General features: G+C 40.3%; 1 protein-coding gene across 1 annotated transcript in view; it reads right to left on the bottom strand.

Moving 5' to 3' along the window:
* Positions 1-19,937, bottom strand: part of Cpd (carboxypeptidase D) — a 62,126-nt gene that overhangs the window by 26,637 nt on the left and 15,552 nt on the right. The window contains 6 exon segments of the mRNA XM_038327035.2: positions 784-893; positions 2,745-2,912; positions 5,566-5,757; positions 6,231-6,580; positions 7,411-7,580; positions 8,902-9,044. Of these exon segments, the coding sequence (XP_038182963.1) occupies positions 784-893; positions 2,745-2,912; positions 5,566-5,757; positions 6,231-6,580; positions 7,411-7,580; positions 8,902-9,044 (1,133 nt within the window).

The raw sequence follows: 19,937 nt of genomic DNA, 5'->3' as shown, positions 1-19,937 counted from the left end.
ATGGTGGATGATTTTTCTGATGTGGTCTTGGATTTGGTTTGCCAGTTATTTATTTTATTGAGTATTTTTGCATCAATGTTCATGAGTGAGTCCAAGATTGGTCTGTAATTCTCTTTCTTAGTAATGTCTTTGTGTGGTTTGGATATCAGGGTAATTATAGCCTCATAAAAAGAGTTTGGCAGTGTTCTTTCTGTTTCTATTGTGTGGAACAATTTGAGGAATATTATTCTTTGTGTCTTTCATGTCATGCATCTCTATCCCATTCACTTCCCCAACCCTTTGTATCCACCCTCTGCACCTGCAACCCCCCCCAATAAAATAAAATGAAATTTAAGAGGAATAAAGAGGAGATAATAAATAATAAAGGAGATAAAGGAATAAATAAAAAGGAGAACAAACAAAGCAAACAAACAAAAAACCATAGATGAAATGCATGACTTGAGTTTAAAAGCTAATGGAGAAAGAGACATAAATGTTCAAAAGTGAGATGAGAAACAGGATAAAGAAGAAAGAAGGAAAAGCAAAGCATCATGGGTATGATAGCTATGAAAGTACTTGACCTGAATGCTTTATTTTATTTTATTGTTATTTTTTTTCTCTGTGTAGCCCTGGCTTGCCTTGAACTTCTCTGTAGAGCAGGCTGGCCTGGAACTCGCAGAGATCATCTCCCTCTGGTATTAAAGGCATTATTATACACCATCACTGTCCGACTATGAATGCTTTATTTTAAGGTAGTTTTTCTGAATTAACTTCCCAGCATCTGCTGTTCAAAGACAAACATACCTTGGAATAAGAAAGTGCTATCTGTTGAAACACAGCATCATCTGGTGATTTACTGTATGTAGCAACTCCTTGTTCATTATCATCAAATGGATAGTTAACTACCAAAGAACCTACAAGGGAAACAGGAAAAGGCACCATTAACTGTTTCAAAATGTATTAGTAACATGATACAAGCTTTTCAGAATTGTGCTGACTGTGACTTAGACAGGATCTGGAAGGAATCCAGGCAGGCAAGCCTTCTGACACACCTGTGAAGCATTATTTAGACTAGATTAGACTCTAGGCATACTTTAAGGATTATCCAGATTATGCTAATTCTAACCTGAAGACCCACACAACAGACAGCAGCACCGTTCCTTGGAAACTAGCAGAGGAAACCAGCTGAACTCAAGCACTGATCATTCTCCACTTCCTAAATGAGAGGTTGCCTCAGACTTCTGCTGCCAGGATGGACTGTGCCCTGGAACTGTGAGATGAGATGAACCCTTCTCCCTTAGGGAGAGTTTGTCAGGGTGCTTTATCACAGCAGCAGAAAAAGTAAGACAGAAGGGGCATCATGAGACTTTCAAGGCCAATTATCTTTACATACAGGAAAAATAAAGACTAGGGATGTGACCCCATGGCAGAGGGCTTGTTTAGCATGCACATGGCCTTGGTACCAATCCCCAAGCCTGTTAAAAAGAAACAAACGCCAACTAAACAACAACAACAACAAAAACCCCCACTACTTTCCCCGCTGAAAATCAAAGTGATAAAATAATATCCATGCATGAAATATAAAGGTGTTCTTTTTTTTTTATGAGAAACTTCCTTTTTTTTTTTTTTTTTTTTTTTTTTGGTTTTTCGAGACAGGGTTTCTCTGTGACTTTGGAGCCTGTCCTGGAACTAGCTCTTGTAGACCAGGCTGGTCTCGAACTCACAGAGATCCGCCTGCCTCTGCCTCCCGAGTGCTGGGATTAAAGGCGTGCGCCACCACCGCCGGAACTTCCTTTATTTCTTCTAAACAGGTGAAAATAAGCAATTCTTATATTTCTCACTTGTAAGATTTTTAAACTCTTAAAAATGCAATTTCTTCTTTTCAAAGCACATGCCATCTTTAAAAAATTCTCAGCAATATACATTTGCACCCAAGAAATACATGCAGCATATATAAAGGTGTTCTTAACTAAATAGGTCTTAAAGACATTGCAATTTAAAAATATCACATGGTGAAATTAAATGGACCCAAAGCCTACCCAGCTCAATGAACTGCACAGCTAGAACAGCCATGCTGGAGCTGTGCAGCTTCACACTGGATTTTAGTGAATGTGTAAAGTACTTTGATGATATTCAGATCATAAAAACAGAGTATATTTTGATATACTCTGGTGGGAAGGGGAAGAAGAAGGGAGGGGGAGATGGCTTAGTGGGAGAAAAGCACTTGAGGACAAATTCACAACCTGAATTAGATCCTCAAATCCAGTGGGAGGAGAGAACCAACCTCTGAAAGGTGCCCTCTGACCTCCACACACATGCCACAGCATGCACATACCCCCCACACACCATACATACACAGTAATAAATAACATTAAAATTAAAAATGAGAGGAAAAGGTGGAAGAAAGATGAGGGGAAGCTGGGCTTGTTGTTTGCTTGTGATCTTAGCACTAAGGAGGCAGAGGCAGGAGGAGGTTCTCTGAAAGGCAAGGCCAGCATGGTGAGCCCCAGGCCTACCTGGGTACTTGGTGAGGACCTGTCTAAAAGAATAACAACAACAAAGGAAAGAAAGAAAGAGTGTTTGGGGGAGAGTACAGCCAGGACATTGACCTAGAGAGCAAGGAGGAAAGGTTTTAGCTGTTCCCTGTCACAAAGCAGTGATAGAATACTCACTTGACTAGCCTAGGACTATAAGCAGATAGAATTTCAGAAGGGTTTTCAAATGCTCTCAATAAGAACTACTTAGTCCACACAGAGCTGCCATACCTCCATGCAGATTGGCTGACAGCACAAACGGATAGGACTTCACCCAGCTCATCACAGCGATGGTCTCTGGTTGGGTAGGATCTGTGATTGGAACAAACTGGTCTGGGAAATTTCGGTTTAGGTCAAAGTTGTTGCTGTTGTTTCTGCCAACTACACTCATTGAGTCTCCTGCAGGACAAAAGATTAAAATTTAAGACATGTTTTACTACATTTTAATGCCAGACACACACCTTCAGCCATCTTAAAGTATAAGCACATCAAGTCCATTGTTACCAATCCCACTGTGAGTAAAATGTATCTTTTTTTAACATTGTATATTAAAAAAACAAACCTCTTCTAGATCTGTAAAGGAAAGAGGTAGAGCATTAATCTTTAGCATTTGCCCTCTACTCATCCTTTAAAAGGAAAAAAAAATCCAAATTACACAAATGATACTAAGGCATTGCTCAAGTGTTAATAAGAAACATGCAATGACATAAGCAACCTCTTGAGTTGTTGGGACTTTATCATGAAAAAACAGACCAACAAAAAGAAAATTGTGTCACAAAAAGTTACTATTAGTAGAGAGCATTGTTGGATGTTTAACCCAATAAAGGAAGGTCTAATCCAAGCTTAAACTGTGTGGATTCTTACTATGAACGAGGAGCCTACCTGCTGTCATAGTCAGAGAACTGCACGTGAGGAAGAGCTGACTGGGCTCCCTGGTGGGACTTGGTTCTCCCTTCAGGAGGGTTGGAGGTGTGTGGTGGGGGTGGGGTGGAGGGTGGGGGAGTGTGTGTGTGATGCTGGCAACAGTGAGAAACAAGAACCTGAACACGCTAAGATCAACCAGAGTCTGTCTGTGTGAGAGCCATGTCAGTGCAGTGTGAGCTATCCATCCTATCTGTGCATCCACACTGCAGTGCCTGTTCCACCTGCAGGGATCACTGCTAGGAGCAGCTGTGGAGAGCAAAGGCTCTCACCAAAACAGATGGCCGGACATCCTTCAAGTTGGCTATGGAGAGACTGCAGAGACAGAATAGCTCAGCAAAGCTGTCCTTTTATAAAAAAGCTTTTCTACCTGACACCCCACTTTGTGCCTAGGAAAGCCACTACTGTACATAAAAGAAATTGGGGTCTGACACCTCACCCAGAGATGATCACAGATAGTTGTCACCTAGCAGACTTTATCTGCCTGACAAAACAATCCTTGCTGGCTGTGAACATTCTCTCCTCAGACTTCCACAGCCCATAACCACCTCCCACCCAACCAGATCCAAGCCCCTAGCTTAGGTGTATATAAATGTTGACTGCTTAGTTCTCCCTTGAGACTTCCTTCTACCTGTATGAATCTCATGTTTCTGGATATAAATAAATTTAATTTTTCCCTGTTAAGCTATCCACTAGCAGTTCATTCAAGATGAAAATTATCAAACCTTTAAAGGGAAAAAATTTAAAAGTTCCCTATGGGATCACGGTTGAGAGACAATGGATTCTTATTCTTCTAGGGTTCTGTAGAAGGTGGCCTGTGTAAACCTGTCCTCCCAGCCCCTTCAGCACTGCCTCAGAGACATGGGCTTGCCTAGGGGAGGCAGAGAAACAGAAAGCAGTAACTTAGCATGCATGGAATTGGATGAGTACGGAAGACGCTGGCTCCAACTATTATCTGGTTTACTTTTCCAATGATAAAGTAAGGTTACAAATATAATAATAAGAACAGTTAAAATGAAACAATTTATAAAATATTCCGTTATTTTTAATAAATGATGGTTAATCTTGCTTGTCGACTTGACCGGATCTAGACACCTACAAGATTAGGAAAGCACATTGTGGGGTATGCCTTCCAGGGGGTTTCCCATACATGGAGCAGTATGATGAAAAAGACTGGCCTTGAACACATGTGTTACCGTCCAATAGGCTGGGGGACCCAGACAGCACAGAATACGGGAAGGAAGAAGCAAGCTAGCACCCACCAGCTCCCTTCTTCCTGACAAGTGCATCCACTGCTGCTGCAGTCAGCTGCGGACCTCAGACTAGCGGCTTGCATCATGACTCCAGGAAGCTGCCTGGGCTTTGGCCTTGGTCGGAGTCATTGGTTACTTGTTTTGAGGCTTCCAGCTTCTTGCTCTGAACAGCTACCAAGTTCTCTAGTTCTCTAATGTACACGGTCATTGTTGAACTGCCCAGCTTCTAATCATTCTAACCAATCTCTTTTTATGGTCTCTCTCTCTCTCTCTCTCTCTCTCTCTCTCTCTCTCTCTCTCTCTCTCTCTCTCTCTCTCTCTCTCTCTCTCTCCTCTATCAGTTCTGTTCCTCTAGAGAACCTTGATGAAGACAAATAACCACTACAGAAATGCAAAACCAAACAAGAATCCCACATCTTGATTAAGAGCTGAAAGACCTGTTAGGACCCTGGGCACCTACATTAAAAAGCTAGGCATTGAATGTGCATCTGTAATCCAGCGCTAGGGGGCGGAGTTAGGTAGATCCCTGGAGCTCACTGATCTGCAAGTTGATCTGAATCCAATTCCAGGTTCTTGAAAATGAGAGCAATTGAATAAGAACCCAATATCAACCTCTACCTTCCACAAGCATACTAGTGTACACATACCACACACACACACACACACTATATATATGTATATGTATGTATATGTATATATATATATATATATATATATGTTTCATCATATAATTAAAAAGTCTGCCCTATTTTCTAAGTACATAAAAGCTAAAAACACTCACAAATCATAAAAATAAAGTTTAATGTCTTCTCTATTCCAAAATAAGCATGTTGTGCAACAGCCAACAGATTAGGTTTTACCAGTCAGTTCTGCTTTACCTTCCTGGGACTTTTCATACCCATCAGGGTTCATGGACGGCATAAGGTGAATTCTAGTGCTGCGAACCAAGTCTGTTACTTCAGGGTCTGTTCCGAAGTTCTTGCAAAGGTATTCAATGAGGTTCAATAGCAGTTCTCTTCCAACCACTTCGTTTCCATGCATATTTCCAATATACTTAAATTCTGGCTCCCCTGAAAACAAATAATTACATGGAAGACTTTTCTTCTTCTTCAGTTAACATGAAGTCTGTTTTTTCCCCTTATATAAAAATCATAAACCAAAATATTAAGTAAATATATATTAGCCAACAACAAGAAATAGCTACATAAACATATTGTAGCTTCCTTACAAGAATATCTCTCTGGTAGGCTCAAAGCATATATATCTGCATATCACATATATATCTTTCCAATCCACATAAATGTATATCCATGTGCCAAACTGAACTCAGCTGAATGAATCCAATCTATGAACACACTAATACCATCCAGATGTAGATTAGCAAATGGATTTTCTCTCCCAGGAACAGATTTGGCTCTATGTTCTTTTTTGACTATGTGTTCCTAACTGAAGTCACACAGTGTACAGATATCATTTCTAGACACAGCACAGTGATACAACTTTGAGAGGCACTACTGAGACCATGTGAAGGCCATCGGATTACCTGGTTCATGGACACCTGGGTTATCAGATATCTCCATCACATACAGTTCTCTTGACTCCACCGATTTTCCCAGCGAATAAAGACGAGTGATATTAGGATATTCATTGGCAAATCTTCTCAAGAAGATTTCCATATCAGGGAAATGGTGGTGGTGAAAGTCTTTAGGCTGGATTGGCTGATGGGAGGATGGTGTTCCAGCAGGAATATTAGGGACGGCAACTGTACCAGGAGTTGCTACAGCCTCAGTTGAGTCAGGAATTACTGAAGTCACAGTTGGTCGAAGAGGAAAATCCATCTCTGTAGCTGGTCCTTCTTTCACCAGTATATTATTAATGGTCAGTGGCATATACCTTAACACATTGGAAATGGAGGTGGTATGGATATAAGACACACAACATTTTGTTAGCATTATAAAAACACAATGACCTTTTTTCCATACTTCTGCACTTAATGATCTATCAAAACTCAAAACTAAACTAAGAAAACTGTATAAATTTTCCATACTTCTGCACGTAATGATCTATCAAAACTCAAAACTAAACTAAGAAAACTGTATAAATTTAGCCATCTTAGAATGCTTTTTCACAGTATGTGAAAGACAGTAAGTCTTTAAAGAGTTATTTCTCTCGCAAAGCTTCCCAGGTATCACACACTAGACTGTTTGCCAAAAAAAGCTGCTGTGATATTCAAATTATCCTGTGTAACTCCTGCTATCCGTCTTTGCATTGTCAGACTAGCATTCCCACTTTCCTCCCATTACAGAAGCTCAGAATTAAAGGTTAGCAATAAAATTCCCATAGGTGAGCGTGCAGTAAGGTTTGCACAGGTGAAAAACCCCTGCTTTAATGTATCAGAAGGCTGTGAAGACAGGCCTTCAGATTCTGTCTACAGAGCCTAGCTGCCTCTACTCGGGTTCAATTAGCTGAGCAATGCTTCCAGCAGCCGAGTCTCCTGTAGAGCTTTTCCAATTGTTCTTCCTCCCAGTGTTATGATGATGCTTCACACGGGTGGACTATGACAAAACACCCATGATGTACTTTCTCATTATTGAAGGACCAAAGCATCAGGGAAGAAGGAAAAACAGAAGCCACATTTGATGAGTAGCATTAGCTAGTCCTTCTGTCTTACACCTAAAGAGAGGCTTGGCATTGTAATTAAGAGTCAGGTTTAAAACTTTTACCCAGTTGAAACTGCTGTAAGATTGTAAATTCCAGGAACAAGCAATCTATGGAAATCACCAAATCTTCCAGTTGTGATATTATGATTAATACCAGCCACTGAGATGGTTGCATTCTCTAACCCAGCTCCTGTTACTGAATCTTTAACAAATCCTTTAATTCCAATGTGGACCTAAAAGACAAAAATCAAAACATAGAGAAATCAGTGTGATGCTAGAGTTTCTAAACAGACTATTCTACTAGATTCCAATTTCTATTTTTATTTTTGGGACAGGGTCTCATTACATAGCTCTGGCTTGCCTGGAACTCTTTATAGTAACCAGGATGGCCTCAAATCATAGAGATCCACCTTCATCTGCCTTTGGAGTGCTGGGATTAAAAGTGTGCACCACCATGTCCAGAAGCCAAAGTATTTTTTATATTTTGATTTTTCAAGACAGGGTTTTTCTGTGAAACAGTCCTGGCTGTCCTAGAACTCACTCTGTAGACCAGGCTGGCTTCAAACTCACTGAGATCTTCCTGCCTCTGCCTCCCGAGTAAAGGCATGTGCCACCAACGCCTGACTTCCAAAGTATTTTTTAAACCCCGAGGTTGAAACAAAATATATACCAAGTACTAAAGTAAAAATTCTTTTTATTTTAAAGAATTTAAAAAAATTTTGTGTGTGTGTGTGTGTGTGTGTGTGTGTGTGTGTGTGTGGCCTGCACGTATGATGTGCACCACATGTGTGCCTGGTGCTCCACGGAGGCCAGAAAAGCATGTTTAATCCCTTGAATTAACTCGAATTACAGTTGGTTGGGAACTACCATGTTGGCGCTGGGAACCAAACCTAGGTCCTCTGCAAGAACAGCAATTACTCTTACACTGAGTCATCTCTCCAGCTCCATCACTAAATTCTTAAATTTAAACTGTAAAAATTTCCACAGTCCTGAAGTGTTTATGAAGTTTTCTCTTTTTGAAGCCAAGCTTCTAATTTTCTCTCCAAACTATAATTTCTGGCATAGTCAATAGTTGTATGAGCTTTTCTGATAATTACATTAAACTGATGTCCACAGTTCATAGAGTGATAAAGGGTCTCTAGCAAATATGAACAAATGGCATTGTCAAGTTGATAGCACAAATTTATAGGGTTTTCTTGGTACCAGGAATTGAACTTAGAGCTTCACTCGTGCCAAACACTCCTTCTACTATGGAGCTTTCCCACAAACCCCCAGGACAAATTTGGCCAATTATATCCATCTGTAAAAGTGTTCTAAGACTGGCAAAGGAAGCTTCCGTGTAGCACAGCGCTAGGGTTGGACATGGGGATAGAAAAGGTGGTTCCTAATGTACTCTTATAGATTACATACTAATAATTTCTAGAGATAATCTACAATATTAAAACACATAAGATAAAGAACATGCTATTTGGATTGTTATTCTTGTGCATTCAAAATTTCCCCTTATTTAACCCATTATTTCTAAATCCCAACCTTCCAGGCAGCAATTTTTACCTTTTCAATCAATGTGATCAAAGACTCTCGATTATTCTTCCACTCTTGTAGAAGCAGAGAAGCAGGTGGGTACTTGCAACAAGATAATTCTAATGTGATCTCAAAACAGTTGGCCCACACGTAATTGTAATCTTGCATACCACCTGCAACATGATGGGAAAACAAGTTTACTCGTCAAAGGGAAGGAACTCCATCCTCCAAAGACTGAGGAAGTTAAGTTGCCCAGTTTGTCCTTGTTTATATTTTGTTTCCACTAAGTTGTCTGAAATTGAAAGAAGGCTCTTCAATTACATAAACTAAGAAGGAAGGTTTATGTACGTTTCCAAATATAATGGAATATATACATACACATATGAGAAATACATTTAATTGGTAGGAGGAGCAGCTATGAAAAGTATTACTAAATCAGCTAATAACAGCTGTTTCAGTTGCTTACAATGTCAGACCAGCTCTGTTTTGTATATTCATAGTGTTTCTAGCAGCTGTAAAAGTCAGATATAACTATTTTTCCCACTTACACATGTGAGAGATCAGTCACAAAGATGTTACTATTGAAAATAGAATGAAACACTGAAGAAAGAGGCCACACTATCCTGAAGCTATGAAGGACATTCCTGGAGGACATTCAACTCCTACAATGCTAGCTGTATTCCCGTATCAAGAAGGTAGCAAGAGAAAAAGACTCCATCTAGGGTGGCGCAGCTACATCAATCAGGAAATTTATTTATTTATTTATTCATTCATCCATCCATCCATCCATCCATCCATCTATCTATTTATTTATTTATTATGTATGCGATATTCTGTCTGTCTGTATGTCTGCAGACCAGAAGAGGGACCCAGACCTCATTACAGATGGTTGTGAGACACCATGTGGTTGCTGGGAATTGAACTCAGGATCTTTGGAAGAGCAGGAAATGCTCTTAACCACTGAGACATCTCTCCAGCCCTTTTCCCCACATTTTAATGTGGGAAAAAAAACCTCTCTCTTTTCACTAATTCCTCCCTTTAAGAATTCCTAATTGTAGCTGGGCGGTGGTGGTGCACGCCTTTAATCCCAGCACTCGGGAGGCAGAGGCAGGTGGATCTCTGAGTTCGAGGCCAGCCTGGTCTACAAGAGCTAGTTCCAGGACAGGCTCTAGAAACTAAAGGGAAACCCTGTCTCGAAAAACCAAAAAAAAAAAAAAAAAGAATTCCTAATTGCCTTACCAAATCTACCGATGATGAGGATGTGAGGCTTGTTGCTGCTGCATAAAACAGTAAAAGCTTGACTGGATCTCATGGCAACTATCTAGTTTGGCAGCAGCCCAAGAAGGGTCTCAGGGAAAGCCCACAACCCTTAGTGAAGGGGAGGGTAGGGAGCTGACTGTCGAAAAGCATACAGGGGATTGTTTGGAAATAGCATGTGTGTTGGGGGACTGCCTGGAGGTAACAACAGAAAGATACCAAAATCACTCAGAGGTTTGGGGAAAAAAAGAAAAGAAAGCCTATCAGGATAGGACTAGAGCTCCACATGTAGCTCCAATGGGAGCCCCAGACTGTGCCGGTGGCTTTCTCATGAATTCATATTCCAAACATTGTGTACCAAATTTAGCACAAATAATAAAAACCCAGACACAGATATTGGGGTTCAAGTTGAAGATAAGAAAAGCAAAACAGCCAAGTCACTAGAAAAGTCTTATCTCTACCAAGGTTGAGTGACTGCAGATTGAGCTCTGAGCCTCTGTCTCCTTCTGTCTTATATTCCCCTCTAGTGCTGGGATTAAAGGTGTGTGACTCCATGGTACCAAGATTAAAGGCGTGAGCCACCACCACCTTGTTACAAGGAGAGGGTCCCTTGTTTGTTCTGACCACCCAGCTAGCTTACACCAGAAATAACCACACAAAAACTGTATTAAGTAAAATACTGCTTGGCCATTAGCTCTAACTTCTTGTTGGCTAACTCTTACATATTAGTTTAACCCATTTCCATTAATCTGTGTATCGCCACGTGCCATTGACTTACCGGAGATTCTAACTGGCATCCATCTCAGGCAGAAGATCCATGGCTTTTCTCACTCTGCCCTTTTTTCCAGCATTTAGTTTTGTCTTCTCCGCCTGCCTAAGTTCTGCCCTATCAGGCCCAAAGCAGTTTCTTTATTCATTAACCAATAAAAGCAACACATGAACAGCTGAACCTCCTACACCACGACCTGGATCTGTTTCTGCACTGATCTTGTGTAGCCCAGGATAGTTTTGAACTCACAGAGATCCATCTGCCTTTGTCTCCCAGATCCTGGGATTAAAGGTGTGTGACACCACTGCCTGGCCTCTAGTGGCTTAGATTTACCTTCTTCTGATCTTCAGGAAAGCTTTATTTATTGAAACAAATAAAATATTACTACACTGAGGCTGGAGAGATGGCTCAGCGGTTAAGAGCATTGCCTGCTCTTCCAAAGGTCCTGAGTTCAATTCCCAGCAACCACATGGTGGCTCACAACCATCTGTAATGAGGTCTGGTGCCCTCTTCTGGCCTGCAGGCATACACACAGACAGAATATTGTATACATAATAAATAAATATTTTTTAAAAAAGAAAAACTATTACTATACTGGAGTATCAGCTAAGAGAAACTACCATGCTGGAAAGGAAATTGATGGAATAATGGCCAAACACTTCACAAATTTGGCAAAGATCAAAAAATAAAAATCTATTCCTAAACTTCTAAAAACCAAACATAAATTTTAAAAAATCCCTGAAAGCAGACAGCAGCAATGTGGGGAGTTTTCTGGATTCAGGAAGAACAGTTTAAATGATTGTCGCTTTGTCAACAGAAACTACAGAGGTCAGGTGGCAGGAGGTAAACATTTTAAAGTGCTAAAGAAAACAGAATAAAAACACCAATAACACCTGGCAGCCTGAGGTTTTATATCCAATAAAAAATATCCTCCAGGAAGAAAGAACAGACAACCAATAAGACAAAAGCAGAGAATCTACTTAAACAAACTGACCTTAACATAAATTAACCAGAAAGTTCTTCAGATAAAAGAAAAATGATGTTGTATTTAAAGAACAAATAAAAAGCAGTAAATGTAACTACTGGGTAATTATATAACTACATAAACTATTTTCAGCCAGGTGCTGTAATCCCAACCCTCAGAAGGCAGAGGCAGGAAGACCCTGTCTTTAAAAACCAAGGGCTAGGAAAGTTCCTCCATAGTAGAACACTTGCCTAGCAAGTACAAGCACAAGGCCCTGGGTTCAGTTCCCAGTAGACATACCCACGAAAGACTAGTTTGCTTTCTCAGCAAAAAGGCAGGAGGATCATAAATTTAAAGCCAGACTGAGCTACATAAAAACATCCTATCTCAAAATTTACCCCAAGCTCCCCAAACCAGAGCATAACAGGAAAACTAATTAAAATTGAAATCCAAACCTACCAGTGATTATATATTCATTGTAAATCTTGCAAACAAAACATCAAAATAACAACAATAACACCTGGTAACCCATAACTTAGGATAATTCATTTTGACAGTTTCTTTTAGTTGATATAACCCATAACCTTTGTCAAAGTGAATTAACATTCAGTGTTGGTGATCAGATCACTTCATATATATGGTAAAGATATGTTTAAAGTAAAAACAAAATGACAACAATAAAGAACCCTGGAAAAAAGACACCATGTAGACACATGATGTGATGAAGGAAAGAAAAAGCTGTGAAGGGCCTGAGATGTGGGTCAGTGGTAGAGCACTTGACGAGCACGTGCAAGGCCTTAGGATGCATTCCTAGCACCACAAGGATGAGTAGGAACAGGAGAAAGAGGGGAAAAAAGAGAAAATGGGAGGAAGGAAGGGAGTGAGGAGAGAAAAGAAACAAAAGAAAGAAAAAGAAAAATGAAGTCAGCTATATTAACTCAGAGAAATAAAAATTGTGAGGCATAAGACCATATAATAATAAAAGGGCCACTTCACTAAGACAATATAGCACTAACTGCATGAGTATCTAAAACAGGTCTTCAAAATAAAGGAAACAATAATTATAAAACTAAGGAGACACATCCACAAATCTACAGTTACAGTTGCAGACTGCGGCATCTGTCAGTAATCGACACAACCAAGGAGAAGAGGTCAGCAGAGGACAGAGAATCCACAGCACTGGGAACTAACCAGGTCCAAAGGCTCTTTACATGGTCCCCACCCAAGGGCAGCAGAGCACACACACTCACCAGACGCACCACATCCTGGGTCATGAAACAAACAGGTTTAAGGACACAAAATGTTGGCTAGTATGTTTTCTGGCCATGATGGAAGTGTGAAACTAGTAAGAGGTCTAAGAAAGTATCTTTTTCTTGATAAAACTTCATAAAAGTAAAGTATATTTCCTTTAAGAACTGCCTTCAGAAGCTGATTCATGGATTGCATTCCATACCTTAATCTACATTTTTCTAAAACTCATAATTTATCAGCTAAAAGAACAGAAAACAAACTTATTTCACAAGGCAGAAGAACACAAAAGCTATCCTACCTTTAGAAAAAAATCAGTCTTTAGCCATCAGCTTCAATTCATAATTTAGAAATTCTACTAAAATTATCTAGAAACAAATGGAGATACTGTCTGACATGAATAATTTAAGAATTTTTTTGTGAGTTACCACAAGTAGGCATCAGTTGACATCTATGTAAAATTTAACATTTGTTTTTCTAGTACTAAATGTCAAAGACCTTAAAAGTAACTGAGAAATAGAAGCAGTTGGCTTGGATCTGTTGTCTTGATTTTTTTTCAGCAACACAATACTGATCCACACAAGGCTGACTTCACTATAACAGGAAGCAACCACTGATCCGTAAACAGATCTGACATTGCTACCAGCAGTCACTGCGAAATTCAGTTGAGACATTTACATATTTTTTTAGGCTAGTATGTAATTTGGCTCAACATAAAGGAGAAATGTCAGACTTCACAATAACATCTTATATAGGCAAAGAAAATTTTAATTTGGGAAATAAAATAGTCAGCTATAGGCATTCCTTAGGGTAATAAAACACTTTAATAATAGTAAAAGGGATCTGCCATTTGTCTTATTAATAATTGTAAATAAGCAAGCTTCTATAATCAGTTAATCTCCTAGGGAGCTATCCAAGCCAATGATCTTCAATTTGTTCACACTAAACTGAAAAATCAAACAACAGTTCACAATCTATTGGTTTTTGTGGTGCTGATGATCAAAGCCACAGAGGGAAGAGGGGGTCAGATCCCCTGGAACTAGAGCTATAGACAGGTGTGAGCCACCATGTGGTGCTGGGAATGAAACTCGGATCCTCTGGAAGAGCATCCAGTGCTCTTAGCCCCTCAGTCATCTACCCAGCCCCTTATTTTTATTGATTTTTCAACAACTTATTTATTTTTGAAACTTAAATTTTTAAAATATATGTGACATATGAGTGTCTGCTCATCTATATGTGCATCACATGCATGCAGAGGCCCACAAAGGCAGAGGATGCTCCTTGTGAGCTGATGTGTGGGTACTGGGAACCAAACCCAAGTACTCTGGAAGAGCAGCCTTAACCACTGAGCCATCTCTCCAGTCTCCAAAGTAACTATTAGAATCTGTCCAGTGCTACAACAAATTGTTATCAATACTAGTATTAATTGCTACAGGTAGCTAAAGTTTCTGATCAAATGATCTATTCAAAACCACTACTCTGTCTCACAACTCATCTTCATATGCTTTAAGATACTCAGTTCCCTCTATAACAGAACAAGCCCTTGTTACTGATTTAGCACAGAGTTAAGGCTTTAAAGAGAAGAGAGACTTCAATACAGTCAACTTCTTACTGAAAGACACTACCAATTTACTCTTCTACCTTTTTTTATAATTTATGCTTTATATATCTTTTCAGCACTGTTTTTTATTACTTTATAAATAATACCAATCAAAATTTCCACTTCCTCCCCTTCTCCCACTTCCCTGCCACTCTCCCCTCCCACTCCCCCTCCAGTCCTAAGAGAGGGCATGGTACCCTGCCCTGTAGGAAGTCCAAGGCCCTCCCCCTCCATCCAGGCTTAGGAAGGTATGCATCCAAATAGAATACAATCCTAAAAAGCCAGTATATGCAGTAGAGACAAATCCCAGTGCCATTATCATTGGCTTCTCAGTCTGCCCCAATTGTCAGCCACATTCAGAGGGTTCAGTTTGTCCCATGCTCATTCAGTCCCAGTCCAGCTGGATTTGGTGAGCTCCCATTAGCTCAGGCACACTGTTTCAGTGGGTGGACCAACCCCTTGTAGTCCTGACTTCCTTGCTCATATTCTCCCTCCTTCTGCTCTTCAACTGAACCTTTGGAGCTCAGTCCAGTGCTCCAATGTGGGTCTCTGTCTCTATCTCCATCCGTTGCCGGATGAAGGTTCTATGGTGATATTCAAGATAGTCATCAGTCTGACTATGGGACAAGGCCAGTTCAGGCACCCTCTCCTGCACTGCCCTGGGTCCTAGCTGGGGACATCCCCATGGACACTTGGGAACCTCTCTAGAGCCAAGCCTCTTGCCAACCCCAAAATGGCTCCCTTAATTAAAATATCTCCTTCCTAGAGAAACTAAGTAATAAGGTGAACCCAAAGAAAAACATATATAGATCCTCCTGGAAATTGGAAGCAGACAAGATTGCCAGGCAAAAGTTGGGAGCATAGGGGTAGGAGTAGGGGTGGGTAGGGGGAAGGGGAGAGGGGAGAGCTTGGGGGAGTGGGATGGTTGAGATGGAGGAAGGATGAATATGGGTGCAGGGAAGGAGATACTCTTCTACCTTAAGCAGAAAGCTAATGGAAAGAATACAGTTAAAGCTTCCATGTTCAAACAACTATCTAAAGCTGGGTGTTATGGCACCTACCTTTAACCCCAGCACCTGAAGAGGCAGGCAGATATCTGAGTTCAAGGCCAGCCTGGGCTACAGAGTGAGTTCTAGGACAGCCAGGGCAACACAGAGAAACCCTGCCTTGAAAAACCAACCAACCAACCAACCAACCAAACAAACAAACAACAAAAAACCCTAACAACAAAAAACGGAACAACTTTCCTTCTCTTCCAAGTCTTAAGGAACAACCCAGAAGATTGTACTTGGTTTATTTTACCAGTTGTTGTTACTCTTACAGTACCTGTTTAATTTCTAAGTTAGTACTATTAAGAGATTAGCAACAGATAAAACAAGTATAACAATATAGCAAGCTGCAAGCCACAGGAATGTGCGGCCTCCTCACAGTGTCTTCTGGAACTCACTTCTCTTGTGAGGAGGTAATATGATGCTTACAGTGCTGGTGTACATGTGAGCCTTACTTAACTGGAGCACCACAATATTTGAAAAGTCCTGTGAAATTCAGACACTGTTGGGCAGGTAGCATACACAGTGTATATAATCTCATCAAAGGATGAGTCATGTCCCAGGCAAGATATAAGCAGAATGATGTAAGATTCCATCATGCTACACAGAGCAGTGCATAATTTAAAGCTTATAAATTGCTTATGTCTGAAATTTTCCATTTAAGACTTTCAGATTATGATTGATAGCCAGTAACCGAAACTTCAGAAAGCATAACTTCAGAGAAGGAAGGACAGGCTTCTCGGCATTTCAAAAGGTTGCAAGAAATTTTCATGATTTCTATTTCTTCTGATTTCTTTATGTACAACAAATAATAATTATGCATTCCCCAAGCTACTTTTAAAAAGTTAATAAACATGACATTCATTAGAAAGTTTAAGGAGAAACATTGAACCAAATGAGTGGAGAGTACAAATTGGTTTTAACCCCCACCCCCAGTCTTAAATCTTTGAGTTCAAATTGTCTAATTCCTATCTGAACTTGTTCTTTGTGCTCCGGTAACTTCCTGTGAGCATCCGTTTCCTCACCACTCCCACTAGATATATATTTGCTAGTGATATGATTCTACAGAACAAAACTAATTACACAGTCCTGCCTGTTCTCGGTTCCCATTTGGTCAACATCTCACAACTCTGAATTGTATTTATCCTTATAAAATTATTCTTGATCATCTGAATTATACAGAAAAGAGGTCATAGACTGAAAACATTTAATTTGTAATCATAAGCTCTGAAAACCTGGGACATGAACCTAACTAGCATATCTGGCTCTCCTGAGCCTGGCATTAGGTTACAAAGTACACGAGTGTGCTGAGCCTAAAGGTCAACTCTATGCTAGGGTGAACTACAGCTCACAAAAGCAAACTCATGACTCAAGCAGCAGCAAGTGCTCTGTTTGAACAGGGCTTTACCTTTTACATTAGGTAGCACTCAGACTAAAGAGGGGAGAGAAAAAGGAAGCAAAATTCAACCAGGTCTTTAATGCCCAGGATGAAGTAAGACACATCACACCTCACTATCAGTCGTACTTGTGAAATATGAACAGGCTCAGAATTACTGTTTGAATTGTCAGCATTCCTTCAAGAAAACTTCCTGGTTCTAAATACTGCAAACGTTTTCACTCTAGAGGTGAAAAATCACCCATCTGTTCAACTATTTTCTAGTTGGATTTTGATTCTAAGCAATTAAATTGTTCCAGGAAACAGTGTCAATTTAATTTTCAAATCCGTGGACTGACATATGCCTTTCACATGTCACATAACCCTGAACCTCTTCACTTTGATCCCACCCATGCTCTAGAAGCTGTTTCTCTTTCTTACTTTTTTTTTTGGTCCGGGAGTTTTTGTTTTTTGTTTTGGTTTTTCGAGACAGGATTTCTCTGTAGCTTTGGAGCTTTCCTGGAACTAGCTCTTGTAGACCAGGCTGGCCTTGAACTCACAGAGATCCGCCTGCCTCTGCCTCCCGAGGGCTGGGATTAAAGGCATGCACCACCGCCCAGCTCTAGAAGCTGTACCTTAACAGTTCTGTTGGGATGTGTGGCTGGATCACTAAGTGCTACCTCTGCCGTCACTCTTCTCCACAGCGAGGCGGAGTGGGGTCTTTTCTATGGGCTCTCCTTGACACTTAATCTGGAGCTGATCCTTTGATTCTTCTTGCACAATTTCTCACACCTCTCATATTCCCTTTTTGTTTCCATATATTCCTGTAGCTAAAGCCCTTATCAAGAGACCACACTCCAAATAGCAAAAACCCTTCCTTCTTCTAGGACTCTGTCCCTTCCCATATGCTAAACAAAGGCAACTCTGAAATAAGCAGTACCACCCTGCCCAACACGCATGGGCAAGATTGAAATTTCTGATTCCAAAAGAGGAGGATACCCTGGGAATGCAGGAGAGTTACTACACGGGAGACTTTCTAGAGGCGCAGTGACCTATAAAGGTCCTGTTTGCCCAGGAAGGACAAGGCGTCCACTGCACAGGAAAGCCAGGAGACTCCACTGCAGTTCCGACACGATCCTACTGAAATGTGCAACCAGCAGAGCCAGAAGAACGTTTTAAGATTTTCTTTTCTCTCTATCTCTCTCTCTCTCTCTCTCTCTCTCTCCCTCTCTCTCTCTCTCTCTCTCTCTTTTGCTTACCACGTAGTTTTAAAAAACAAAGTCACACTTACTAGAGACTGACACACCTTTCCCAAGCCCTACAACTATACCCACTAGCAAAGAGACTTCAGGAAACAAGCTGTGAAGAGGTCTCTGCACAAGGTCTTCAGGTTTCTCTATGCTGTTCAGATCCACTACTCTTTATGATTTAAAAGTTACTGAAACACAATCTAAACTCCTTACCATCCTTAAAGACTTGTTCTTTGTAACAGCACTGGCTGTCCTGGAACTTGCTTTGTGGACCAGGTTGGCCTCAAACTCATAGAGATCCATCTGCCTCTGCCTCCAGAGTATTGGGATTATAGGCGTGAGCCTCCACTGCCCGACTAAACTCATCTTTTGTTACTATAAAATACTGTGGATTTTTTCAATTATGCATTGCTTATTTAATTCCAGTTTTCTGGCATATGCCCTATTTAAGGAAATACAAACTTTCTGTGCGTTTCTCCTCACAGCAGCAAGCTCATCAAGCCAGTGCACTTCAGTCTTTAGAGCACATTAGTGCTGCTCAATAATGGCCATTTTAGAGGAAGAATGATGTCCACATGATCAAAGGAGCTCACACTCACACAAGGCTGCTCTGGTTACATGAGCTGCTATCTGCTCACATTTCATAATTCTGCAAAAAGTATAAAAATATAGAGAAGAAGGGTCGATAAATCAACAGAATGTTTCCTTCTTTCAAAGGAAGAAAAAAATTGTAATTGCCAGTTGGAAAAGGCTCAGCTCCATGTTAGCAATAGCTTAAGAAACAAAACAAAACCCCACAAATATAAAGCATCATCCAGCTTTCTTAACTAGTAACAGTATACATAGACATGTGAACAATACATGGGGCTGGTGGCTGTATTTCTGATTAATTTCCTGTCTCCATACTCATTCAAATTATAGGAAAAGCAACCCATGATAAGTTATAGCTCAGTCTTCACTGTAAATGACTATAAATGAAGTATATAAACAAGACAAGACAAATGGAAAGAAAATAGCTATCACATGCAAATTGTAAGGTGTTTTGTTACTATTAGAAAAAAAATGGAAAGAAATTCAGTCCTATAGTAGCAGAGATCAAGAGCTGTGTGCTGTGTCAAGCTGCAGGCCATTGTCCATTACTGGGCTCTAAGATACACTACTATATTTTTAAAATAAAGTGAAATAGAGCAGACTAGAAGAAATAATACCATATACATTACAATGGTAAGTTGATTGCAAAGATAGAAGGATCAAATTCAATGCCAGCCTTGGCAACTTAGTGAGAACCTGTTTCAAAATAAAATTTAGAGGCTAGAGAGGTGGCTAGAGGTGATCTGGGCATCTTGCAGAGGACACACGTTGAGTTCCCTGTACCTACATAGTAGCTCACGACTGTTGCAATGCCAGCTCCAGAGGATCCAACTCATTCTTTGGCCTCCTCAGGCATGAGGCATGCCTGTGGTGCACATACATACATGTAAACAAACACATAAAATAAAAATAAATCTTAAAAAATGTAAAACTTTAAAAGGGGCTGTGGCTGTGGCTCAGTGG

This window comes from Arvicola amphibius, chromosome 4 (assembly GCF_903992535.2).
Source record: "Arvicola amphibius chromosome 4, mArvAmp1.2, whole genome shotgun sequence".
In the NCBI taxonomy this organism is placed as follows: Eukaryota; Metazoa; Chordata; class Mammalia; order Rodentia; family Cricetidae; genus Arvicola; species Arvicola amphibius.
Note: the sequence above shows the minus strand (reverse complement) of the source record. Positions and strands in the feature narration are given on the sequence as shown.